General features: G+C 41.9%; 1 protein-coding gene across 6 annotated transcripts; it reads right to left on the bottom strand.

Annotated features, from left to right (window-relative positions):
- Positions 1-769: 769 nt before the first annotated feature.
- On the bottom strand, positions 770-11221 carry LOC105930243 (caspase-8). Of its 6 annotated transcripts, none has more exons than XM_021319447.2 (13): positions 10803-11221; positions 9347-9402; positions 9115-9246; positions 8844-9019; positions 8498-8603; positions 7912-8062; positions 7732-7781; positions 7582-7648; positions 6258-6310; positions 6043-6154; positions 3779-3906; positions 1938-2350; positions 770-1133 (listed from the first exon to the last, which is right to left on the bottom strand). In XM_021319447.2, exons 3-13 carry the CDS (start codon positions 9220-9222, stop codon positions 998-1000), a joined length of 1500 nt encoding a protein of 499 aa, XP_021175122.2. In that variant the 5' UTR covers positions 9223-9246; positions 9347-9402; positions 10803-11221; the 3' UTR covers positions 770-997. The 6 variants fall into 6 exon arrangements, with proteins under 6 accessions (XP_021175122.2, XP_035993880.1, XP_012723806.2 ...); XM_036137987.1 differs by having other exon boundaries at positions 9347-9388; XM_012868352.3 differs by having other exon boundaries at positions 9115-9249; positions 10803-11220.
- Between the last annotated feature and the right edge of the window lie 301 nt (positions 11222-11522).

Raw genomic sequence — 11522 nt, 5'->3', positions numbered from 1 at the left:
GTCCATGAAGTGAGTTGAAGTGAGAATTGTGAAGTGAGAACAGGTACGCCACAGGTGACACTTAAACAGTCATGAGTTGATGAATGAAAAAAAAAACGTCATGGTAACGTGAACGTGGAAACAAACCTTGCAGCCAGTGCTGTCAAAGTTGACATGTAAATGTGCGTTAACATGATTTCCTTTTCCACTCTGTCCAGCCTGTGGACGCCCCTCAGTATCGGCTGAGAAGCAGAAAGAACCTTTGGAGGTTTTGTAGACAACAAACGTAGCAAAGCGTCATTTCACATCCAGTTATTCACCACTGAAGCAACATCAAACTTCTTTGATCAAATGAAAAACGTGAAAAATGACGAAAGCAAAAGCAACAGACTCGAGAAATAGTCCCATGTTCCATCTGTCCTGTCTTTTTTGACGAGCTACTAATGAAGCTTCCTCAGGAAAACCAAACTGGTGATCATATCGGGTCAGTTTCCTCTGTAAAGTCAGACCTTGTTGATGTTTTGCAGATAGCAGAGGGGGTGCTGTGCTTTCCATGCCTTTCAACATTGTGCAATTATCTTATAGCTTCACAAGTTTTCTTTATTCCGTGCCTTTCTATAAAGAACAAAGAAGACATGGCTTTTTGCTTTTATTCCCAACTATCAGACCAAAATGATTTGAATCTTAATTTTTGTCATTTTCTTTTAATGGCAGGTTCTTGAAGGATTACAGGTAGAGTCTTTTTCCCCCCATTGTAAATGTTTAAGAACCTGGAAGTAACAGAGAAAGATTTAATAATCTTACTGTTTATTAGTAATAGAAAATATCAAGATGTGTATTCCTAAGACAACTTTGAGCCAGTTTACTTTTAAGTGATGAATATTTAAAGCCTACAATCATCCAATTCAGAGAAATGTTCAGAGTAAATAGCCATACACACTATAAAGTAGAATCCTCTACATATGGGTCAATGGAATGGCAGCCCGCAGCGTGGCAGCGTGCTCCGCATGCTTCCAGCTCAGATAAATCTGAGGACGAGCCTCTTGGTGAGAGTGTATTTGGGCTCTGGCATCTGTCTTTTAGGTGGCAAGTGATTGTTGCTGACCTCCCTGTTGACACGCGTTAGGACAGTGAGAATGTTGTCGTTGTCAGGGCTGTGAAGTAAACGAGAATAAGAAAAAAAAAAGTTATACAACCTGATTTGTACAATGTTGTAACAAAACACCAGAAAGCAAACTGAGCAGAAGACTGGAAGCTTTTTAAAGGGGATTTTGTTTCTAAAAGAGCGGCGGGCTTTTCTTACAGTCACAGTGCAGCTTTAACAGACAGCTGTGTTCAGGTCCCTCCACACCTGGAGCTGGACTAGCCTTTTCTGCTCGCTGACTGAAACCCACCTTCTCCAAACAGGATTCAGGGTCTGCCAACGGCTGGCTGGGCTTTGGCCACCATATTGTACCGTGATACATCGCTAAACACCCTTTTACTTTTTTCACTTCAACCCTCCCATTTACCCCTGTAAAACATTTGTTTGCGGATGTAAACCATGGGCGGGCTTCCACACACACAGACCAATCAGCCAGTATGAATGGAAAATATTAACCCTACACATACCAACGTGTATCCACTTATGCTAAAATTGCTTTGGTATTTCTTGTATACCTAAAACCAGACTCACCTGCAAGTGTGAGAGTCATCTTTGTTTCTTTAGATTTTTCAGTTTTACAACAGACTACTAAAAAAAAAAAACTCACATAATCCTGGCAAATGACAGATATACTGCAACATTAGCAATGACCTAGAGTTTAATAAAACCTTTAGAAGTGACAAATCCAACTTGGCATAAAAAGGGGCCGCTGGTGTGGGTCACTTGAAATCCAACTATGAGGGTAACACTCACAGAATGCTACGGGGCCTTTATGTGAACGGGAGCAAATACTTTACCACGACAAAAGCCTCACCTTTCAGCAGCTTTTTGCAGCTGCTTGCACAGTTCCTGGATGTACAAAGAGCCCTTGACTGTGTGCCGATAAGACTTGTGGTTAGTCACTGTGGCCATGCCTAGCAACACGTCTGAACCTAGAACATCTTCAACTGTGGCCACTTCATCCTCGGGATCCTCGTGACGACAGGCATCCTCAGAGAACTGCTCGGACGTCCTGCTTTCGGCGTCGTCCTCTGGGCTTTGGCCTGGACAGACTGGTTCCTGAGACCTTTCTTCCTGACACGCTTGAACGAAGAAGAGCTTGGGCTTCCCTTTCAAGGTGGGCATGTCGCGGTTGTTGAATGGCTGCATTATTGCCTCCAGCTTCATTTCCTTCGCATCAGTGCCGTAGACAATGCCCTTTTCTCCGTGGGTAAGAATACACACCACCTTACAAGGAGATCAGAAGGGAGAAAAAAACATTTCAGTGTGTGTCCTGTTTCAGTTTTACTTGGACTTGCCCACTTTAGCTTAAACTGTCACTACTAGTTGTAAAATAATTATTCTGAATTTTTGAACGGTATATAAGAAAACTGCTGGATCATCTGAGCATTACACATGATCTGAATCATCAGGCTCCACTCAAATAAATGATGTTTAAAACAACTATCCCAGTGCATTACACTACTGAAGTAGTAAAGCATTACTACGCACAAACAGACTCACACGACTGGTCGCTTTATCGGGTACACCCGCTACATTGTTTGTTAACACAACTAGCAAACAGACCAATTACAAGGCAGCAGTGAGGGCGACTTACAGCTCAGGTTCAAAGCAAGTATCCAAACTGGAAAGAAAGAGGGTTTAAGTGACTTTAACCATGGCACGGTTGATTCTGCAAAGCCGGGTTGTTCGACTGTTTTAGACATTCTCGAGACCTCTAAGCACAACTATCTGTCTGGCTTAGAGAGTAAAGACTAAAGTAAAGGGCAGGTGTGTAGACAAAAAGACTTAGTTGATGCCAGAGGAGATCGGGTAGACTGGCGTCAGAAGGTTAAAAGGCAACAGTGTCTAAAAACAGATTGGCTACAACAGCAGGCGATCCCACTGGGTGTCACCAGTGGCAGCTAAGAACAGGAAACTTCAGGCCCTTTTTCCACCGTTGGGCTCTAACTCAGCTCCGCCCGCATGCAAGCATTACAGCAACAGTTTTTTTTTTCCAGGCCCAGCTCGGGTTTTTCCGGCCCTCCTCAGGAGTGGGGTCTAACAGAGCGGACTCGAGCGGACCTTTGACTTGAACACACTGCTGTTCAGTGAGTGACCGTAGACCGTTCGCTATGCGGGCCGCGGCCGAGTAGGGCGAGTGAAATTGAATGGGGCCAGTGGAAAAAGGGGCTTTATGCTACAACTCACACAGGTTCAGCAGATTAAAGAACTTGTTCCTGATCCGATCAAGTCATCAGCTGGTAGAGGAGAGAAAATAATGTGGGCCTCGTAGTACCAGTCGATCACCATTTTAACAGAGCAACCTGCGTACCTTTGTATACCACATCCATCTCTTTATGCCCACAGTGGACCAATCTTCTAATGGCTTCTTGCAACAGAATAACACACCATGTCTCAAAGCTGAAATCATTTAGTTCAGGCCACCACTGTCCTCAGATCTCAATCTAACAGTGGCCCTTTAAGAAGTGGTAGAACACAGCAACATATATGCAGTAACTATGTGACGCTATCAAGTCAATTTGGAGCAAAATCTCGTTGAATCCAACCAGTACTTACAAGGTGCCCCTCCTAAAGTGGCCAGGTAATACGTGTGTGTGATTTACATTATGTGAAATACATAACTAAAAGACTGTGGCATGTGAAAGTACTCACCAAGGCATCTTCTCTAGAATAATCCCTCCTGATCAATGTTTGCAGTGTTTCAGTCATTTCCATTGCAGTCAGGTCATTGTGGGTTTCCACCTTAAAGCCAAAGCGCTTGAACAGTGATGTCAGAGCTTCTGTGTCACACAAAAAAATCAGATCAAATGATTACTGATAGGTCATAACTGGATCACTGATTCATGACTGCAACTAGTTGTATGAGGAAACTAATAAAACTCAAAATACATATTCATGAACCTAGAACCATAAGGACATTTAGGATGAGGCAGACACCAGCTCAGGATGCACCCATATTACACATAAGATGCAGAAATGCTCTTCCCAAACCACCTTAAATCAGCTGATTGCACCATCAACACTTCCTGAAAAGCTTAAAGCTTGAAAATAAATAGCTCCTAGCATCTAATAGGGCTGGACGATAATTCAATAACAATATATATCGATCGACAGACGTGTGGCACGATAGGAAAAAACAGGGTCGATAAAAGTTCGATAGAGAGTTTTCCTTCCTTCCTTTCAGCCTATCATAATAGTTGATGCTACAGTCACTACTTCTTCTCGACCAATCATAATCGCGGACCCAGGGACACCGTCACAAAGCTCCGCCCTCTCAAACCACAACACAGAGCACGTGAATATGCAGCAAGTAGCGGCGGAGGAAACGGTCCCAAAACGGGGTTTTACTAGTTCGCCAGTCTGACAGAAATAAATCAGTGATTTGTAAAATTTGCAAGGAACCGGTAAAAACAAAGTCTGGTAACGCAACCAACTTGTTTCATCACGTCATCTGGGGCGACTGTGGCTTGATGGGTTGAGTAGTCGTCTGGCAACCAGAAGGTTGTGGGTTCGATTCCAGCTTCCCCTTGCTACATGTCGCTGTGCCCTTGGGCAAGGCACTTAACCCCAAGTTGCCTACCGAGCTGCGTCTCGGTGTATAAATGTGTGCGCGTTAGTGAGAGCGACTGGGTGAATGTGGCTATAGTGTACAGCGCTTTGGGTGGTCAGCATGACTGGAAAAGCGCTATATAAGCTCACTACCGCAGCAGCGCGAGCCGTGCAGCCCCGTGAGCAGTTTCAGCCGCTCCGCGTCTTCGTAGGAATCTTCTGGAAGTTCTTCCAAAACAAAGCAGGTATAGCAGCTAAACTGGGCTTCCTTCTTTGTGATAAAATGACAAAGCGTCCAAGCGGCGTAAGGACATAACACATGCAGTAACATGCTTCATAGTGATGGACATGCTCCTGTTGTGTGCAGCTGAAAAACCTGGCTTCAAACAACTACTCGCCACTCTTGATCCGTGATATACAGATCCGGAACGCAAGTTTTTCTCTAACAGCGCTCCCTAAATTGTGCAACTAATGCAGAGAATCAGTGCAAAATGAGCTGCAATCTGCGTCCTCCTTACACGTCACAACCTCAGACCTCAGCCCTGCGTCAGCCTCTCAATTATGAAACCTGAGGAGTAACTAGTGTACTATTCCCGCCTAAATAGGCTATTTTATTTATTTATTTGGTATATTTATTTTGGTCATTTTACTGGTCACTTTAGTTTATTCTTTGTCAGTATTTAATAACATAACTCAGGTCTCTTAAGTTATTTCTCTTTAGAAAAATTCTGTTATGGTTAAAAAAAGTTGGCTAAATAAAGATTTAATTGGAATTCTGTGTTTGTGTTCTTTATTAAAATTAAATCATTTAGCAATATCATAAAATGTCCAGAGCTGCACATAAAATATGGTTTTAAATATTTTCAATAATTATCGATATCGATCAATATGCATTTTTTTTTTAAATCGATAAGCTTTTTTTCTATATCGTCCAGCCCTAGCGTCTAATGGGACTCATTTTTGAGTCAAAGAGTCAGATAGCAGTACAGATGATATAGATTACTGTGTAGTTGCATGAACGTATCACTCAAATGCTCCATCGTTTGATACACTCAGCAAAATACTGTGCAATAAATTTAGATCTTCAAGTTACGGAGCTGTGCAGTTTGCAGGGATTTCCCAACAGACATTCCCTGATACTAAAATGTGCAAATAGACACCAGCATGTGAGAGACGGCGTAAATAATGCTCATCTGTTCGTGTTGATCGTCATGAACCTGCGAAAGCAGTAGTATGGTCGTAAACACGTAACAGGCTGTGAACTGGGCTGGTGGTTTATTGAAGGGGGCGACTGCCCTCACAGCTTTGGGAAAGAAACTGTAAGTCCACTAGTTTTCATTGGAACATTTCTGAAGCTATAAAAATACCGTTATCTACGTGTGATCCAGCACGAGGAGAGAGTTTAGGTCCCTTGAAGTTCTCATTGTTGAAGATCACACACAAGCCTCGAGGACGACTGTTCAGAATGTAGTACTCCTCCTGCGGGACACAAGCACAGAGCCAGGTGAGGCCAAATGCTGATGTGACAAGTGCGTCGACAAATGAAAGAGGAGGCCACAGTGAGTGTGTGTAAGTCAGTTACCTCGTCAGATAATGCTGCCTGTCGCGTATTGTCAGAGTAAGTGGTTTCCGCACCTGCAAAACAAACCACAGCGTGGGGGCTTAAAAAACAAAGAAGTCATCCAGTGATTAGTAGATTTCTGGATTTAGAGGTTGTAATTAAGAGCCACTGACAGCTATTGGAGGGTTAAAAATAATATATTTAGCAACTACTGCACCTTTGGAATTTGTTCTTTCCCTTACAGGGACTCTGCTTTCCAGATACCTTTAGTTAGCCTACACTGGCTTTTTTTCAAAGTAATATGCTGGTTTCTCCAAGTAATGAAGGTTTTTATGAGTATTGTTGTACCAATTTGCTTATACAAAAACCACCACTTTTGTTCTGTCTCTCCAGTGCCACAAAGGAAATCCTTATCTGGTTGATGGCACCTGTTGCACCAAAAGTCTGTTTTGAGTGAAAATCGGAGAAGAGGAAACTTATTCATGAGAAAGTTATTCCTTCTAAAATGATAAAATGTTTGGTCAGCCTTTGAATTTGGTTGTTTTAAATGTTTGTCTGGAACATTCTCTACATTAACATTTTTATGAGTAGAGTTTCTGCAAGATCGTTTTGTTCTGTTTTGATTTTTCATTCTTCCTCCAACACCATAGAGAGGAGCTCAGACCGTAATTTGGTTACACTCTAAGCCAAGTCAAGCCCGTCTCTATAACCCTAAACCTTTGGTGCAAGAACAAAACCCTCGCCTTACAGCATAAAGGTAAACTTTGGCCAGACACATTGGTCGTATTCGTGGGGGGTCCAAAGGACACACTATGGCCCCATTATTTCTGTTTTGCTGTGGTAAAAAAAAACAAAAAACTGTGACAGTGCGAGCTGTCAGGCTTGTTTCTCTTCCCCCTCTCCTTTTACTTCTTACAGCAAAATAGATCAGAGTATAGTTGTGATCGTCTTTTGATAACTTCTAGGTTCTTAGCCCACTTAGCGAAGCTTGAATGATATTTGTTACCCTTGAATTTATAAGTAGTCTGAAGAATATATTTGAATTTTTCTTTTTCTTTTTTTTTAGTCTTAATTAATAAATAGGAACTAAATGTCAGTTAATTGAGAGTATATTAGATTTGTAGAATTGACTGAGAGGTACTATTAGCTATTTTTATCATAATCCTTAGATGAGAATTTCATTTGTTTCTAATAAATATTTCAGAAAAAACAAACATAAACATGTCCTCAAATTTGTCTTTAAATGTACCTGCTAACTGATGGAAAGGGCAAAAGGTGCAACCACAAGACATGTTTGGCTAAAGGACATTAACAGTGCACGAAGCTTTCAAAAGGAGCGGCTTACGGAGGCAGGGCTCAGTCTCACACATGGACAAAGATGGCTGTACAGACTGACGGTAGTCGCTGGGCCTCTGTCGGAGGAGAAACAGTTGCAGTAAGCTGACGTATTACAGCAACACTTCTCCAGAACGCATACTTGAACTCACAGACAGACCTGTAGATCACTGCTGGCACGAGGAGCTTGTCTTTGTTCACGCAGACGGCCTTCAGGAAGTTCAAGCAAACATTAAGTCATCTGCACTTCCAGCACATAGTGCACTTTACTCACAGGCTTTAGCCCAGCCACTTCCCAGCCAACAACGTTTGCCATGAAACCTTCCTCTGTCATGTTTACCTGTGGGACTGAGCCTCAGACTCTTCATGTAGTCTTCCACGATCTTCGCCAGCTCTCGATCAGACTCCAGCAGGAGAAGGTGGAGTTCGTCGACATTTTTGTTAGAGATGAGGCCGGCCTTCTCCATTTCAGCAAACACGTTCAAAGCTGTCTGTAAGTGTGTGAGAGAGGCATATATTTACAGAAGATTTTAACAAATTAAATAAAAACACCAAAGCCACCGCCGAAGAGACCTCTGAGGAGCAGAACAGACAGGAGGGGGTCAGTATAAACACAACAGCTCTTAAACGTATTCACACCACTGCTGAAATAATCTTACTTTACAAAGGTATCAGTCAGGAAAAAAAATGATATTATACAGCCCTACTCTATATGAATAAACTGTTATTTTAATAAGAAGGCTAGTCCGTTCCCCAAATGTTGTATAATTGCCACATCTGGAATCACACACGTCTGCTGGATTTCTGTGTTCATTCAGAAAATGGCTGCCAAGGCATTACACTTTTTTTCCCCAGAAGTGGTGATGTCATTATTTGCTATGCTGCACGACCAGTTTACTGTTCGAAGCTTGTGGGTGTGTCCTCACGCTGTTCATGTCCAGGTGTCGTTTGGCCAGCTTATCCTTGAGCAGAAACTTCATCTTGTCCAAGTTCTCTGTGGTCAAATCCTCGTGGATTCTGTACAGCATCAACCTTACAGAGAGAGCATACACGTTCAAATTAGAATACACGGAAGGAGAAACGCTAAAAAAGACCAAATAAAAGACAACAGCATTGGTACAACAACACATAGGTTCTTGTATTTCAACAATCCATTTTAAAATCCTGTTCCCTATAAAAATTCATGGTGAACTTAGCATGTTGAATTTTAAAACTAATGTAAAGATCTGAGAAGTTCCTGGCAGTTCCTGTCCGGATTCCTGCCTCTGTTACCTGTAGTCAGACAGGAAAGGGCTAGCGTCGGTGTCCTGCACCTGTCCGCCGTCGTTTTCCAGCATGTTGAGAAGATCCGCTCGACGGATAGAGTGGAGCAGCTGAGAGAGGAAGGAGTTGTTCTCCAGGAGACCTTTCTCCTCCAGTCTCACAAACAGCTCCTTTGCATCCTTGATCTGTAAGATGACAGAAAGAAAAAAAAAAAGCACATAAATGGATGCTGAGGAGAGAAACCGTAGACACAAACGAAACCCTAAAATGTGAAGCTCACCCCCTCCAGGCGCTTTCTGTTGAGAACATCGCTACACAGGAAGCACAGCTCCGCCACCTCAACGGAGGCCAGCTCCTCGTCAATCTGGGACAGCAGCAGCCTGTCCATCTCCTCCGACCTACAGGTCTCTTCCTTCTGTATAGAAATGAGATGCAGGCGTAAAGCTGAACTCTGTGACAGTCTGGTGAGGTATATTGATATTGGTAATGCTATATTGTGAATGTAATACTACCTGAACAATCCTGTTCCCTGGACCTCTGTACACGCCAAATGTCTAAAATGAAAAATCTGACAGGAAAACAAAAAGTTATGGAGGTGTTAACTTATTGGAGTTTATTCCTTAACCCTAACTCTGGTCTGTGCTGAGGGATAGTAGTAGTCAGAGTAATATTTTGGAGTCCATTCGGTGGCTGTTCAGCTCTGTAACTTCACTCCCTGATGGATTTCACGTTTTAACGGATCCACCATGACGGTGCAGCTCGCGCGTCCGTTTCCAGCAGGCTACGCTGACTCAGCTTTGTTGTGAGGCATGCCTCTGTTCTTTACTCCCTTCTTTTATTTGTTATATAAAATGCACAGGAGGTACAGCTTGTGTGACCTATTATTTGTAACCCCTTAATGAAAATAAGCTCTATAGGCCTGTTAACTATAACAATTTTCACCATGGGTGAACCTGCCCCAAAAACTGTGCCTTGTTTGAAAAGCAATGTTTTTGGCGGCCAAGTGTAATGAACTCGCTTTTCACATCCCAACGTAACGTTTAGCCAGCTGGACAGACAGAAATGAGAGCACTTATTTTGAATCAAATCTAAAATTATAGAATTATAAAATGATCCCCGTTTGTGCATTAAATCATGTCTCCCACCTTAATCTGACTCGTATTGAACTTAAAAAGTGCATTATCTTTATCCGTCTTTAGAGAATGAAAATGACAGGAGTTCTTGGATATGTCACAGTTAACAAATAGGAGATAATATAGTTCTATAGATTTTGACCTGCAGATCAGTGCTCCAAGCTGTTCAAGGAAAGAAAAAAATGTTTCTTTTAAAGCTTCTCCAATTATAAACCTGCCTCCAGGACTGTATTATGTAGGGATACAACTTTGTTGCTTTCTTTCTTTTTGTGTGAGAGCAGAGGCATTTTTAGAATTAAGTGTTGGGGGGGGTTGGCTTGGCCATCAAATTGTTGTATGTCGTATTATTTTAAGTAATTTCATAATAATAATCTAGAACATTTTATGCCAGTCCTTGGACTGGGGGCTTGGTTATTTCTTATTGTTAGCAGCCTGAATAAAGGACTAATAAAAAAACAAAACAAACATAGTTCATGACAAAAAGTACAAAAACAGAACAAAAAGTAGACCCTTCCGAGTTCAAAGATTAATATTTAAGATTAATAATTTTAGTCTGCCTAAAAACGTTTCCCCAAAATCTATATGAACTGATTTTACTTCCTGTTTGAAATGTCATTACGTATCGGCCGACGTCACAATGGTGTCAGAAAATACACTTAAATATATTTAACGACAAGAAACATTTTAATGACTGTAAATGTTTGTACATTAGACCGGGTGCCACTACATATCACGGCCTGATGAATTACTAACTAACATGGCGTTAAGCTGAGAAGTTAAGGTCGATAACGTTGTCTGGTGAAGTTTCAGAACCAGCAAAGTATCATTTACTCACTGCAGACGACGGCGGAGTGTCAGAGAGAAAAGCGTCGAAATAAAGAAATGATCTTCAGAGGTTCAAAGAACTTGGTCTGAAGATCTTCTTTAAACTAAAACCAGTCAGAAACTATGTCATGTTGGTCTTGAACGCAGCCTCCCGCTCATTGGAATGAGTTTCACTTTCGGAACGCAGGCTTGTTTGTCAGAGCGAAAAGTAAGCAGAGAAGGATTTTTCACTTCCGAGTATTTCCTTTAGGAGGCAGGCTGACGTTAGAGCGTCCCTACCATAGACTTTAGAAAGAGTAAAACTATCAGAAGACCCGGCATCGACCGCTACCGCCAATGGGCAGTGACGAGATTTGGGGCCGCCATCTTGGGGCGGTCGGAAGCTCTGCTCAGTGTTAGGCAGGAGCAGTGAACTGTCAGCGCTTGTATTGAAGCCAAACTCACTCCACACACACACACACACACACACACACACACACAGACAGACAGACAGACAAAGAAGAGAGATGAGATAGAGATAAGAGAGAGGAGACAGAAATATATAGATAGAGAGAGAAAGACAGAATAGGATTATTAGAGATAACATGAAATAGATAATATAGAGAGAGATGATATTAGAATAATATATATAGATATATAATATATAGATATATATAATAGATATATAGTATATAGTAGCTACAGACATACATACATATAGATATATATATATATCAATATCCTTATATCT

Source organism: Fundulus heteroclitus, chromosome 6 (assembly GCF_011125445.2).
Source record: "Fundulus heteroclitus isolate FHET01 chromosome 6, MU-UCD_Fhet_4.1, whole genome shotgun sequence".
In the NCBI taxonomy this organism is placed as follows: Eukaryota; Metazoa; Chordata; class Actinopteri; order Cyprinodontiformes; family Fundulidae; genus Fundulus; species Fundulus heteroclitus.
Note: the sequence above shows the minus strand (reverse complement) of the source record. Positions and strands in the feature narration are given on the sequence as shown.

What these genes read in the sequence shown, in the direction of transcription:
- LOC105930243 (XM_021319447.2), bottom strand. Translation starts at nt 9,222, where the DNA reads ATGGACAGGCTGCTGCTGTCCCAGATTGACGAGGAGCTGGCCTCCGTT. An exon ending in GTGCCAGCAGTGATCTACAG is followed by an intron (nt 7,649 to 7,731) that starts GTCTGTCTGTGA and finishes CTCCTCCGACAG; the next exon opens with AGGCCCAGCGACTACCGTCA. An exon ending in ATTCTAGAGAAGATGCCTTG is followed by an intron (nt 2,351 to 3,778) that starts GTGAGTACTTTC and finishes TCTCCTTGTAAG; the next exon opens with GTGGTGTGTATTCTTACCCA.